The 14,675-nt window shown below is 57.3% G+C and overlaps 1 protein-coding gene across 2 annotated transcripts; it reads left to right on the forward strand.

The window, feature by feature from the left end:
• Positions 1 to 4,711: 4,711 nt before the first annotated feature.
• Positions 4,712 to 13,689, forward strand: INPP5J (inositol polyphosphate-5-phosphatase J). 2 transcript variants are annotated; one of them, XM_037817036.1, is made up of 14 exons: positions 4,712 to 4,847; positions 6,240 to 6,350; positions 6,484 to 7,652; positions 7,992 to 8,105; positions 8,231 to 8,339; positions 8,540 to 8,656; positions 8,921 to 9,096; positions 9,506 to 9,617; positions 9,809 to 9,918; positions 10,062 to 10,245; positions 12,104 to 12,241; positions 12,390 to 12,467; positions 12,548 to 12,652; positions 12,857 to 13,688. In XM_037817036.1, exons 3-14 carry the CDS (start codon positions 6,580 to 6,582, stop codon positions 13,358 to 13,360), a joined length of 2,820 nt encoding a protein of 939 aa, XP_037672964.1. In that variant the 5' UTR covers positions 4,712 to 4,847; positions 6,240 to 6,350; positions 6,484 to 6,579; the 3' UTR covers positions 13,361 to 13,688. The 2 variants fall into 2 exon arrangements, with proteins under 2 accessions (XP_037672964.1, XP_037672963.1); XM_037817035.1 differs by lacking the exon at positions 6,240 to 6,350 and having other exon boundaries at positions 4,714 to 4,847; positions 12,857 to 13,689.
• Positions 13,690 to 14,675: the final 986 nt, after the last annotated feature.

Consider the following 14,675-nt stretch of genomic DNA (forward strand, 5'->3'; position numbering starts at 1 on the left):
TATTAGTGGACAAAATTATAGGTGAATTTTTTTTCTCCTTTACATTTTTTTTCTGTATTTTCTATAATAAGCCTGCATTACCTAAACACTAAGAGTAAACTTGTTTACAAAATAATGGGACATATCTCACTGGTTCCCTCTACCCCACCTCCTCCCCAGCAAAGGGCCTAGAGTAGCCAAAGCCAGAGATCCATGGAGCCTGTGGTTTTTCTACTATCAGAACCAAACCCCAGTGTCCTGAGGGCCCATGCCATTTGCTGGACATATGCCACCAAAGCACTCTCATTGCATTAACCAGGATGCCATGGCCTAGAGGGGCCACAGGCTGAGATGCTGAGGGTTTGACTAACCAGCCAGTGGAACTGGCAGTGGAGACAGTGGCCACAACAGTACCGGGAACACTCTGGCATCAGCAGCCACTAGAGGCCCAGCATCTCCCAGGACAGGTCTCTGCTGGTAATCCATGCCCCCTCCGTGACAGTTTGTAATCTAGGCCAGCAGTCTTCCTCTGGTGGAGCTGGAGTTGGGGCTTAGCCTTGGGGCTTAGCCTTAGCCCTTAGCCTAAGGCCAGGTTTGGAACTAGGTCTGGGGCTGGAGTCAGAGCTCAGTGAATGATTGGGCCAGAGGCTTGGTCTGTGACCAGGATCAAGGCTCAGTTGTGACCAGTGTGAGGGCTCAGTCAATGACTGGGCTCAGGGCATAGGGTCAGGGCTCAGTAGTGAGACCAGACGTGGAGTTCAGTACATGACCCAGGGTCAGGACTCAGTCTGGGGTCAGGGCTCAGTCTGAGATCAGGAGATATTCAAGACTGGGGTTAGCATTCAACCTGTGACTAGGGCTGTCTTAGGCAAGGATCAAGGCTCAGACTGGGTCCAGAATTGAGGTCTCAAACTGTGATCAGCCTCAGATGGGCTCAGATCAGGCTCCGTATGTGGTTAGAGTCACAGCTCATCTAAGGCCATAGTCAGAGCTCAATCTAGAGCTGGGGTAAAGGCCCTGACTTGGCAAGGGAGTCAGGGCTCAGTCAACCCCAAGACTAGGGCTCAATTGGGATCTAGGATGTAGTCTGACTCCATGCTCTTTTCTGATCCTCAGTAAGGAAGTTTCTGGAGACATGGGAGCCCAGGGCAGGTCTGTCTGCAAGAAACAAGAGCCCCCAGCCAAGCATAGTAGATCCTGGTCTCTGCGGTAAGCTTCCCCTTGCCTGCCGAAGCTGGGTGTCCTAGAGCCTTCTAACCTACATGGCTCTGCTGCCCAAGATCCCCTCGCACCAGAATAAAAATAGCCACTCACTTCAGAGCAGCTGACAGCGGGTGCAGGCTGCCTGTGAGGACGGAGAGCTGAAAAGAGGGAGGAGGGCTGCCTGAGCTCTGCCCCAGCTGTGTGACCTTGGGAAAGTCACTCCTCCTCCTTGAGCCCATTTCCAGGGGGACAGAATGGGGAGTGAGGATACCTGCCCCAGAGGGTGGGAACGAGGGGTCGGTGACATAACGTATGGTACTTGTTACTAATAATGAAACCTGGAGTGAAGTCTTGGAAGGAAGAATGCTCCTTTATGCCCTGAATATCTCCACTTCGGGAAGCCCTCCTGGCGGCTTACCTCTTTCACCTTCCCACAGTACCCTGTACCATCCTCTATACCCTGAGACATTCCCCAGATGGTGGCCACCGAGCTTGACCTCCCTCATGGTGGGCTTGAGTCGAGGTTGGGGGGGGACCATTAGCCTACTCAGGAACCCCTAGGAAGAGGAGGATGAAAGAGGAAAGAGGACGCCTTCTTTCCTGTTCCCTGCTCATGGTGTATTCACTCTGGCCAGGGGGGCACACGTCCAAATTTTGCATCCCTTCACAGCCGGAACCTTCCACACTCCGTATCTTCGCATCTGCTGCTCCCTCTGCTTCCTGGGACATTTCTCCTCTTTTCCATTTGGTAACATGGGCTCTCCTTCAAAGAAGGAGATCAACAGTCATCTTTTCTGCCTGGGGGAGAATTACCGACTGCCTCCCTGGAAACCCATGTTCTATCCTCTACTGGCTGTGGAATCCCTGGGTCTCAGTTTCTTCCTCTGTCAAATGGGGCTCTTATTTGCAACCTCACAGTTACGGAGAATAACTGAGATAGTGTATACCAACCACCAGCTCTCTCCTTTCCTCTCCCTGCCCCAAACTGTCTGAAGGGTGGCACTGAGACTTTCCAGGATGGGCTGGGCGAGCTGTACCCTCTGCCTTGCACACTACCCCACCCCTTGGAGTGGGGGAAGGGAGGGAGCCAGGAGGGGTCTCCGGAGACAGCCGTCTCCAGGGGGCGGCTCTCCCTGGCAGCTGCCCCCAGCCTGCCGCCCTGAGCCCCAGAGCCTGTTATCAAGTTTCTTAGTCATCACACCAGGAGCTCAAATATAGCTCCTACCCACTCCCTGCTCAGTTGGGGTCCAACCCCCCCGCCCCCTTCCTTTGGCAAGACCAGGCCTGGGTCTCAGAGCCCCTTCCTCTTCCTTCCAGGCATGTAAACACTCCAGGCCTCAGTTTCAGCATCCATCAAATGGGCAGGCTGGATAATGATGGTGGTGGTAATGATGACAAACTTATAATAGCAGCTGCCTTTCAGACAGTTTGCCTGTGCCAGGCTCTGTGCTAACCACCCCATACACATTATCTTATTTAGTCTTCACAGCTATGTACTGTTTTTATCTCCCTGACACAAATAGGACTCTGAATCACTTGCCTAAGTCAGTGGCGGGGCCAGAAACAAAGTCCCCTGCAGGGTCTGAGCTCAGGGAGGAGGGATGATGGAAAATTCTGGGTTGCCCTTCGCATGCTCATTTGCATGGGATTTGCCTTGCTTCTAAAGGGCATTGATGCCCCTGTGCCGGCCCCAGGTGGCTGAGCCCTAGGTCCGGTCCCAGGGGCCCGGATCTGCCCCTTGGGATTGCATCAGAAGTCCCGTCCTCTTGGGGGCCTCAGTTTCCTCATCCTGTCAAATAGGAGTCAGAAGCCTGGGCAGGGTGAGTTCAAAGGTTCCTTCCTTCTCTGGTGTCCCTAGCACTACTGCCATGTCCATACTCACTTCCTCATTCACCACCATCACCCACACCATTACTGCCACCCCTTCTTTCTACCACCTCTACCTTCATCATAATCAGTACCCTTCTTGTCACCTCCACGATTGCCAGCACCCTCACTTCTACTACTTCCACTATCTCCATTATCCTTATCATCACCATCACCTCTTCCACCTTCAGCACCACTGGAAGCCTCCCCCATCTCCCATCATAATTTCCTATGCCATCAATGCCACCACTACATCGTCACCACTCCCATCACCTCCACCATCACCACCTACAAATCCTTCTACCCCAAAGCACTACTATGGCCTGGGTCCCCGACCATGCAAATTCCAGCCTTATCGAGATGACGTCCCAGACACACAGACAGTAAGACAGCCAAGCAGAGGTGGGAAGTCTACCTGGGAGAGGAGAATCGGGCATCTGTCCATGACCTGCATGAAGGGGACCACACAGACCCCTGAGGATACAGGCTGACTAACTGGGGGCTTTATGTACAGAACTCGGGACATTTTCTGCCTAAACTGGGTACGATTGCCTCCTCTCTAAGCAATCACGCAAGTCTGGAAGAATTGGGGTTTCAGGACTGATTGGCAGATTAAAGTAGTGGGGGAGAGCCCACGGCCATACACCCTTAACTAAATCTGACCCTTGAGTCACTCATTCATTCTTTTGATTTACTCATTCATTCATTCAACAGCACTGCCCTAGTCCTGTTGGGTACCAGACCTTGTGCTGGGTCCTGGACAAAGGAGTTCCCAGGTCTGTTTTTGATCTTCCTGCCAGTTTGTTGCCCCACTGCTTGGCCCCTTTCCACCCCAGTTCCTCTCCCCCAGATACTCCAAACGGCTCATGCCAGTCTTGGGTCAGTGAGGGAGATCCTTTTCTTCACCAAGACTTAGGAGACCTCCCCAGTTCACTGGGTGACCTTTAGCAAGACCAGCTCTCTCTCCAGGCCTTTATCCCATTTTGTATCCAGTGAGCCCTAGAAAGGAGAATGCTGAGTGGAGTTGGGCTGGGGCAGAGCTGGCTCTGATGGAGACTAGGTGTCTGCAGAAGAGAAGAGGCCAGTGCTGCTGAGGTTGAGAGGTGAAAGGGCTCAAGTGGCAGGAGCCTGAGTGCCTGGCACTGGAATGGGAGACAAGAGGTATAGAGCCAGGGCAGGGCATGGGAGTGGGGGGAGGGGGGCACCAAGGCCTGAAAATGGGGCAAGGGTGGGGGCCAAGGCAAGCTTTAAGTTGGCAGGGACTCAGGAAGGTCACAGGCTCAGGGCAGGGAGTCAGGTGTCTCTGAGGCCCTGGAGAGGATAACTGACCTCTAAGCCACCTGTTTCTACCTCACCTGCACGTGTGTCAATGCCCCTCCCTGGAGTAAGGGCTGGCCAAACCTCCAGGAGGGAGGGTGGGGGCCGATAGACTGCCTCCTCCATGCTGCCAACTGGGACTTGGGCCAGGCCCGATCAGCACACCCCACCTCCAAGGCCATTCCAGTGGTAGCAGACAGCTCGAGGGGTTCCCAAGGGGGATGCCACCTTGCCCTGGCCCCCTCCAGGTTGGGAAGTGGGCGCCTGTGCCTTTAAATTCTCAGCAGGTTGAAGTGGCTGATGACATCACTGGTTCCCGGGAGCGGAGGAGCTGGAGCCAGAGCCTGAGGGAGCCCAGGCTGCTGGGGGCTGCAGACATGGAGGGCCAGAGCGGCAGTGGCAGCAGGAGGCCGGGGACCCGGGATGGCCTGGGTCCCCTGCCCATGCCCCATAGGATTTCTCAAACTGGGGCACCCTCCAAGGTAAGACCCCTAAAATCCAGACCTCCCCACCCCGAGTCCCCATCCCTGGGCCCACGCCCCCCCACCACCACTGCAGGCACCTGGCTGTGGGGGTAGGGGGGAGTTGACACTCTCCTCTGACCACCAGGTAGGTCCTAGGCAAAACAGTAACATAGGGGCTAGAAGGGGGTAGAGGCAGGGACAGGACACCCAGAGAGAGATGGAGTTAGCCAGCTCCAGATGCCCCCAGGAAAGCTATGGACTGTGTTTCGGGGGATCCAACTGTGTTCCAGCTTTGCTGTGTGACCTTGGGCAAGTTGCTAGTCTCCTCTGAGCCATTGCAAAATGAGGGGGCTTGTCTCTGAAGACTAAAACTGTGACATCTGGGGTGTCTAAGTTGTTAGTGCTGGAGGTGGCAGTGTGGGGGTAAGCACACAATGGGGTACTTGGAGCCAACGAAGATGCCCAAAATGCAGCCTCAAAGAGCTGAGTTTGAGGAGGGAGGTGAAGGCAGAGTTTCAGGTTCTCTGAACCGAGAAGGACATGGGACACAGTAAGAACTGCGTCTCTGGTGGCAGGAATAGGGCCACTCTAGGGTGAGTGTAGACCTTCCTCTGCCCTCCTTGGAAAAGGACGGAGGTGATATCAGAAACAGGAGACAGATGGGGAGGTGAAATGGGGTCCCCACAGGACCCTGCTCCCCCCACTCCCCACCCCAGCACTTGCAGACATAAAGGCATACCTGCTTGCTGTCCTCACAGGTCGGGGAGAAGGGGGGGGAGGAGAGGGAACAGTTTGGGCACAAAGAGGTGCAACACCACGACCAACTTATTCTGAATGTTAGATTCACACTTGGTGAGAATGGATGGTTCCACAGGGCTCAATGGAGTCCTAGCGAATGTTGGGCTCATAAATGTACTGAATATGAGACTATAACATTCCTTAGAATGTGGTGTGACCAGGGACTCGTCACTCAGCCCCTTCACTTTATGGAAAGGGAAACTGAGGCCTTGGGTAGAGAGGGGCTTGCCTGAGGTCACACAGAAGTTGGACTTGGAATCTGCATGGCTGGTCCCAGCTCCAGGCTCTTGCTCTGGCATGGAGCTCTGGGAATGGGTAGGGAGGACAGGAAGGAGTGTGGCCACGGGTGTTGGGAGGTTTTGGGGGGGAACCCAAGAGATCCTGGAGGAAGGGAAGGGGATTTAACAGGCTGGACCCGGTGTGTCTAGAGTGGGGTGAGGTCTGCAGCCCTTGGCTGGGGAAGCAGCAGGGACTGCAGTGGGAGGGTTACCCAGGGAAGCTGGATCCAGCCACCCAGATCTCTAAGGTGGGCAAGAAGTTGGTGCCAGATAGGAAGGCAAGGAGAGCCCTTGGGTTTAGGCTCATACTCTGCCTCATCTGCTTTCCCTCTAGGGATCTCAGTTTCTCCATCTGTGAAAGGGGTTTCAGACTTGAGGGAATGGATAGGGCTCTGTGTCCTGTCTCCTCTAAGAGAGGAGCTGACTTGCAGCAGATTGGATTTAGGTGAGATATTACAAAGAACTTCCTTGGAAATGTGTTTTTCTTAGCTAGAAGGGGTCTGCCTGGGTCTATATGGAAGGCAGGGCTCAAACTCCTGGTCAGGGTCACCCTGAGCCTTTGATTTATCCTCTGCAAGGTGGACTCAAGTTTTCAGCTCCCGGTGAAGGAAAATGCAGCCCCATTACCCTCGGAACCAAGGTTGGCTCTGGCACCTGTGGGGTCACGAGCAGCTATGTCACCTTCCTCAGAGGGGCCGAGGCTGGCTCTGGCGTCTCCCCGGCCCATCCTGGCTCCACTGTCCTCTCCTGGGAGGCAGAAAACAGCTTCAGCCCTTCGCACCTCCAGCCTGGCTCCTACATCTGTGGGCCAGTTGGTGATGTCGGCCTCAGCTGGGCCAAAGCCTCCCCCAGCGACCTCAGGCTCCATCCTGGCTCCAACATCTCTGGAGCAGCTCGTGATGTCTGCCTCGGCCGGGCCGAGGTCTCCCCCAGCCACCCTGGGGCCCAGTCTGGTTCCGGCTTCCAAGGATCAGAAGAAGCAGGTGCCACCTGCCTCCGTGGGACCCAAGCCAGCACTGGCATCCTCAGGCCTGAGCCTGGCCCTGGCTTCTGAAGAGCAGCTCCCACCGCCCCCATCCCGCCCCTCCCCAGTGCCCAGTCCGGCATCGTCACCCTCTCAGGAACAAGCCCCCACTCCAGCATCCTTGTCATCAGCCCTGGCCTCTGTGGGATGGACACCTGCCAGACAGAGGGATGCCCCTGTCCCTACACCTCTCCCTGCTTCTGAGGGGCATCTCCAGCCTCCAGCTGAGGCATCTGCTCCTAAGGGCTCTCCGTCCTCAACCCAAGCCCCCCCGGACCCCCGGCTCTCCCCCTCCTTCCGAGCCCGACCTGAGGCTCCCCGTAGCAGCCCTGAGGATCCCGTCCTGTCCCGGCCACCCCAGTCCCTGCCCCTGGATGTGGGCCAAAGCCCTCCAGAGCCTGGCACCCATTCCCCCGGACTGTTGTCTCCCACCTTCAGGCCAGGGGCTCCCTCGGCCCAGACGGTGCCATCTCTGCCCAAGCCGCCCCGGTCTCCCAGCCGCTCCCCGAGCCGCTCCCCTAGCCGTTCCCCCTGTGCCCCCCTATCCCCTGAGATGGCCCTCCCCAGGCCTGGCAGCCAGAGCGTGGGTCCTGGTGGGCGCCTGAGCCCCAGCCTTCAGCCCCGAAAAGTCCCAGTTCCAGTCACCACCTCCCCTTCTACGTCCACTTCGCCATCCTCTTCTTGGTCGGCTCAGCCTACCTGCAAGAGCGACCCCGGATTCCGGTGAGGGTCCCCTCTCCCAAGAAAGGTTCCTAGGGTTTGAGCTCTGAGACGCTGTTCTTCAGTAGCGGCTCACCCTACTCTGCCTCAGTTTGCCTTCCTGAGGAAAAGTCCTCGGGGGGTACTGGGCCCACCCTGGGACCCTCTGAAGACAGCATCCCCTTCTAAGGTCTTGCCCACCCTTGCCTCAGTCGCTCTTCCCAGGGAGAGTCTGGAAAGAGGGCTGCTGGTCCACCGTGGGCTTACACCCAGTTTATTTCCCCAGAGACAGCCCTACGGGAGAGGAGTTGAGAGGGAGGGGAGGGGTGCCCAGCAGTAACCCCTCCTATCGCCCTCCCCCAGGATCACTGTGGTCACCTGGAACGTGGGCACCGCCATGCCCCCTGACGATGTCACGTCTCTCCTCCACCTGGGCGGCGGAGATGACAGCGACGGCGCCGACATGATCGCCATAGGGTGAGGAGGGGGCAGAGCACATGGACCACCCCCTTCCCGCCGTCCCCTCGGGCCTCCGGGACCCCGCCCATGGGAGAGAGTCTCTGGGGCGCCCCCCACCCCGACGGCCTTTCCCACTCCCCTAGGCTGCAGGAAGTAAACTCCATGATCAACAAGCGGCTCAAGGACGCGCTCTTCACCGACCAGTGGAGCGAGCTCTTCATGGACGCACTGGGGCGCTTCAACTTCGTGCTGGTAACGCCCACTTCAGCCCCGGGACCTGCGGAGGCCCTGGCCCTGGCTCGGTCTTGACTCTCTGGGGGGTCCCGCTGGGCCCCTGTGGCGGGGCCGTGAAATGGGAGAATAGGGGAGCAGACTTGAACGTCCAGGGAGAAGGCGGGGGCGGGCCGGAGGAAAGAGTGTCCTGTTAACCAGCATGTCGCCTCCCGCCACAGGTGAGCACTGTAAGGATGCAGGGCGTCATCCTACTGCTGTTTGCCAAGTACTTCCATCTGCCCTTCCTGCGGGACGTGCAGACCGACTGCACTCGCACCGGGCTAGGCGGCTACTGGGTGAGCGCGGGAGTGGGGCCAGAGATCAGGCCCCTTCCCCCTGCCCACCCGCAAGGACCTCTCCCAGGCGCCACTCCTCACGACGCGGCCGGACCCTCCCCAGGCCCCGAACAGTACCCCACTCCAGACTCCGCCCCCTTCGGTCCCCAACCCTATCCAGAGCGCCACTCCTTTCCCCGGGACACACCCCCTTCCATGCCACGCCCCGTGGCCCACCTCCTTGCCTGGGCCCCGCCCCTGACCCGCCCACCCCTGCCCCACCAGGGCAACAAGGGCGGAGTGAGCGTGCGCCTGGCAGCCTTTGGGCACATGCTCTGCTTCCTGAACTGCCACCTGCCGGCGCACATGGACAAGGCAGAGCAACGCAAGGACAACTTCCAGACCATCCTCAGCCTCCAGCAGTTCCAGGGGCCCGGCGCGCAGGGCATCCTGGACCACGAGTACGGGCTGGAGTCGGGCAAATAGGACTTGGGCGGGGCTAGTGGGGCAAGGGCGGGGTCTCAGAGGGCAAATCTCCCCGCCAACTTGCAACAGGGAACCTGAGTGGGGTCTGGGTGGGACTTGGGGAGATAGACGGGACCTGTGTGGGTAGGCGGCCACCCACACTTTATCTAAGAGCACGAATGTAGGTAAGGGTTTGAATGGGGAGGGGCGGGGTCTGCTGGGTAGGGCTTCGCTGAGGGGCAAGGGCTTCTCCGAGGGGCGGAGCCTAACTTTCCTCCAGACCTGCTCCTTGGTGGGCTGGGAGGCTGCTGTTGGGTTGAATGGCGGGGTGGGGGGAGTGGCGAAAGGATCTAGGTTGAGCTCTTCCACCCGGATGGACCCCACCGACCCTCATCCCCGAAACAGCGTCGTCTTCTGGTTCGGGGACCTGAACTTCCGCATCGAGAGCTATGACCTGCATTTTGTCAAGTTCGCCATCGACAGCGACCAGCTTCACCAGCTCTGGGAGAAGGACCAGGTGTGGGATCCCAGCCAGAACTCCAAAACCCCTAAGCACCCCAGACCATGCACCCCAGGACACACCTGGACCCTAGGCTATGTTCTTTGCCCCCACCTGCCCTGCCCACCTTGATTGGGTTGGGGGCACCCAAAGTTGGGGAGGGGTCTGCCCAGACTGTTGCCTAGGTCTGCCTTTCTGGACCTCCACAGCTCAATATGGCTAAGAACACCTGGCCCATCCTAAAGGGATTCCAGGAGGGGCCCCTCAACTTTCCTCCCACCTTCAAGTTTGATGTGGGTACCAACAAATATGATACCAGGTGAGCTCAGTGCTGGGGTGAGGTGGGCATGAGGGCCGAGTTCTGGAGTAGTAAGGGTACGGGAAGAGGGGACAGGAAGAAAGGCTGGGGGCGATGCCTTGACCTCCAGCCCCTGAAATTTGGGCCACCCTTGCCCAACGCAGCGCCAAGAAGCGGAAGCCAGCCTGGACAGACCGTATCCTGTGGAAGGTCAAGGCTCCAGGTGGGGGTCCCAGCCCCTCAGGACGTGCAAGCCACAGGCTCCAGGTGACCCAGCACAGTTACCGCAGTCATATGGAGTACACAGTCAGTGACCACAAGCCCGTGGCTGCCCAGTTCCTCCTGCAGGTGAGTCCTGGCCTCACCTGCTTGTCTTGACATACCCAGACCCAGCTCAGCCTCCCGCTGCCCACCAGTAACCCCTGCCCTGCCCTTGGCAGGGTGGGGATGGTGTTATGAGTTCCATTTTCAGAAGAGGAAACTGAGGCTCAGAGATATATCACTTGCCCAGGGTCACACAGTAAGAGGAAGAGTTAGGATTTGAACCCAAGCCACTCTGATTTCAGAGCCCATGCCTTTTCCACCGATCTTTTCTATCTCCCTTCTTTCAAGAAAGGTTAGGGCAGCTTTCATTAAAATTCACTTATATAATAAGACCAGCAAAAAATATATATATACTCAAATCCTGTGTCACATCCGTTAGTATTTATTCATTCAACATGTATTTACTGAGCACGTGTTATATGCCAGGCATGATAAAAGGTGGTGTTGTGGAGGGTGAGGAAAGATACAAAAAATACAATGCTAAATTCTGTAAACAGTTATTATAGTTTAGTGTTGTATTTAGAGCTGAGGTCCCTGGTTGCCAAAGTGAAAAAGGAAATCCAAGAATGTCAGAACTGGACCTGAGAGACCATCTTGTCCAACTCTCTGTTTTTCTGTTGGGAAGCTGAGGCCCTGGTGGGGTAAGCATGCACTCACCGGTTCAGTGGCAGAGTGGCTTGATCCCATCTTTCCAGCCTCATAATCCAACTCTGGGCTCTCTGTTTCTCTTGATCTGATAAGGGGGTGTCTTGCAGGCCAGAGAAAGTTTTTCCTAGTTACTTTGTCACGTGATCAGTCAGTGGGACATTGGCCAACATCCTTACCTAGGAATGGAAATCTGCCCGTGCCTGGCCTCCATGACCTTTGGTATAGGGCTTGGGTGTGACGTTTAACCCTCAATCGGGGACCTTACCTTGGGAACCACTCCTTTTGAGCACCCCACACTGTCCTTCCTTCTTCATCTAGGACTCTGTGCCTCGTGAAATGTCACCTGTTGAGCACTTACGATGTGCCAGGCCCAGTGGGGGCCACTTTACCTATATCATCCCTTCAAATAGTTTCGGTATGCCCTGAGATGCCAACATTCTTCTGCCGGTTTTACTGGTGAGAGAAACTGAGGCTCAGAAAGCTTAAGTCCCTTGCCCAAGGCTGGACTCAGTGGGGGGTTAAGAGCCCCTACTGTTAAGAGCCCAGGGGTAGGGAGAGAATGTGTCAGTTGCTTCTGGAGCAGCTTGGATGAGAGGCTGAGCGGGGAGAGAAACCCAAAACCAGATAAACAAGGAAAGCAGATAAAAGCCTGAGGCTGGCACCACTTGAGCCCTTCCCTGAGGGACAGAGGTGGAGCCGATACCCTGACTGCCTGCCACCCTGGCAACCTTGCCTACACGGGAGACCCTCAGGAGAGGATACTCGTGGTCACAATTTGTCCTCATGGACCGATGACAAAGCAACAGTTGCCTTGTAGTACAGGTGGGGAAACCGAGTCTTGGGATGGCGAGGGGCTTGCCTGAGGTCACACTGCAAGTTAGTGGCAGAGCCTGGACCAGGGATGCTCAGGCATGTCCAGTTTAGCCTAGAATGCCCAGTGCATCTTGGGACTTCACCTCTCTCCTTGCTAGCATATAGGCGAATCATTTGTCGAGCACCTGCTGTATACCAGACAGTTTCTGGGACTCTTTATAAACGGTATCTCTGAATCCTCAGAACAAGCCCAAGAGTTAGAAAAGAGCATCTGCATTGGACTGGGAGGCAGGGAGCCTGGCATTTAGCCCAGACCCATGCTGTCTGCCTCAGTTTCCCAGTGTGTGTGAGTGGCCTCAAAGGCCCTTCTCTCAGCCAGTTTGTGCCTCTGATGTCGCCCCCCCCTGCCTTGCCTGGGCAGTTTGCCTTCAGGGACGATGCCCCCCTGGTGCGGCTGGAGGTGGCCGACGAGTGGGTGCGGCCGGAGCAGGCTGTGGTGAGGTACCGCATGGAAACGGTGTTCCCCCGCAGCTCCTGGGACTGGATCGGCTTGTACCGGGTGAGAAGGGCGGGGGCTGTCAGCGCCTCAAGGAGGGAAGGGGCCTGGAGGAGCAGCTGGGCACTAGGGTGGGGTCCCTGACATGTCTACACCTGGAGGCTGCTGGGGTCAGGCTTTAGGGGTCACAGCCCCGATTCCTCTCGTCCAGGTGGGTTTCCGCCACTGCAAGGACTATGTGGCTTATGTCTGGGCCAAACACGAGGATGTGGATGGGAGCATCTACCAGGTACTTAAGAGGAGGAGGAGAGGGAGAAGCCCCGACTGCCTCCCTAACCTTACCTGGGCCTATACCCCCGGGCCCACTAGGTGACATTCAGCGAGGAGTCGCTGCCCAAGGGCCATGGAGATTTCATCCTGGGCTATTACAGCCACAATCACAGCATCCTCATCGGGGTCACTGAGCCCTTCCAGGTAAGCAGGCCAGACAGGGCCTGGGGATACCGAGGCCCTCTTCAAATCCAACAGCCTCTGCATCCTGCTCCGTGACCTCAGACAAGTAGCCTGACCTCCCTGGGTCTGCCAAAGGGGTGGGGTGGGAGGTGGGTGTGGCTCCAAGTGGCCTTGATGGTCAGGTTAGGGAGTGGGGTGCCCCAGTGACCACCGATCCCCCCCCAGATCTTGCTGCCTACCTCAGAGCTGACCAGCAGCACCACAGACAGCTCAGGCGCCAGCTCGGAGGACGAGGACGACAGCACCCTGGAACTGCTCGCCCCCAAGTCCCGCAGCCCCAGTCCTGGCAAGTCCAAGCGGCACCGTAGCCGCAGCCCGGGCCTGGCCCGTTTCTCCAGCCTCGCCCTGCGGCCCTCGTCCCGCGAACGCCGAGGTGCCAGCCGCAGCCCCTCACCCCAGAGCCGCCGCCTGCCTCGGATGGTCCCCAAAAGGAGCAGCGAAGGCAGCAGCCAGGGCAGTAGTGAGGAGGGGCCCCCCACGCTGCCTGGCTCCTGGGCCTTCCCGCCGGCAGTGCCTCGTAGCCTGGGCCTGCTCCCTGCCTTGCGCCTGGAGACCGTAGACCCAGGTGGTGGTGCCTGGGGCCCTGATCATGAGATCCCGGCTCCCGACAGCCTCTCTCCCAGTCCCCAGGGCCAGCAGGGGCTGGAAGAGGGGGGCCTGGGGCCCTGAAGGGCAGGGTGGACAGGTGAGCCCAGGTGGCACCCACTCTGCCCACATCTTCCGTGAACCTGCCTGCCTCCCTCCTGCTGCTGCTCCAGCTGAAGCTGTACTTGCCACTCTGTCCTGGCCAGAGGGGGCCAACTAGGGTCCCCCAAACCTCAGTCCCAGCACCTCAACTGGGACAATCAGCAAAGCCCTGACTTGACCCCCATCTGGGATGGGGAGGAAGGGGAATCTCTGGCAGATGTCCCAAGCCTGAAGATCATCCATTAGGAATTAAATTCTCCAGCCTCACTCCCGGCTCCCTCCTAACTGGTTAGCGGACTGGGGTGGGGATGGGGCTATGTCAGAGGAAGGGACCAAAGAGGGAAAGGGATGAGAGAACCGACCTTTATCAGGCACCAGCTGTATAAATATACACTCTGCACATCATCTCCTTTAATCTGTACCCAATCTTTAATCTGTGGGTCCAGTGCCAGTCTTAGACCCATTTCACAGGTGAGGAAACTGAGGACTCCAAGAGGTTACATGAGCCTCTTCAGATCGGACACCCAAGCACAGTTTGGCAATGTGTTGGAGGGAGGGGATGTTTACTGGGTACTAAGTACTTTTACAGATGTTAGTTCACTTAATCCTCAATGACCCTATGAGGTAGCTCCTGTTCATGCTCCCTCTCTCAGAAGAGGAAGTTAAGGCTCAGAGTGGAGGGGTGGGGGGGATGGTCCCTTGCCCAAGGGCATGGGAAGATTTGAATTTAGGTGTTGGGCAGAAAGAGTGGGCCAGGTCTGGCTCAGAAAAAGCATAGCAGTTGTTAAAAGAAGGGGGTCCTTGGGATGGAGGGGCATTGGGAGGCCCCTCCCCAGCACCCACCATCCTGGATTTGGACACAGACACTTCAGGGGGCACCCTCATTCCTCAGCAGCCAGATGCTGGGGCTCCCTGGGCAGGTCCTTGAGACATCTTAATTTTTCAAGATGATTTTCCATCCTGGTACCTCCTTGGGCTGCTGCAATAAGTGACCCCTGCCTGATTCCCATCTGGATGTGAAGTTCCCTGGCAAGGTCCACGCCCAGGGCATCAGAGGGCAGAGGGAGCCTCCTGAACACCACATCTGGGCACAGAGGGGTGGTGTTAACTAGCCCAAGGTCACCCAGCACAGCAGGAGACCCAGGCCAGCCTTTGGGTCTTTGGCTGCCCCTCCTAGCCATCCAGCCTCCTGGTCATCCACAGGAGGCCCTGCCATGCTTCAGTCTAACCTGTGGAGAGAAGGCTGAAACCCCCAGAGCCTGGCAATGCCATGGACAAGGTCCAGGCTGGTGTCCAG

The sequence above is a fragment of the Choloepus didactylus genome, chromosome 23 (genome assembly GCF_015220235.1).
Source record: "Choloepus didactylus isolate mChoDid1 chromosome 23, mChoDid1.pri, whole genome shotgun sequence".
Classification (NCBI taxonomy): Eukaryota; Metazoa; Chordata; class Mammalia; order Pilosa; family Megalonychidae; genus Choloepus; species Choloepus didactylus.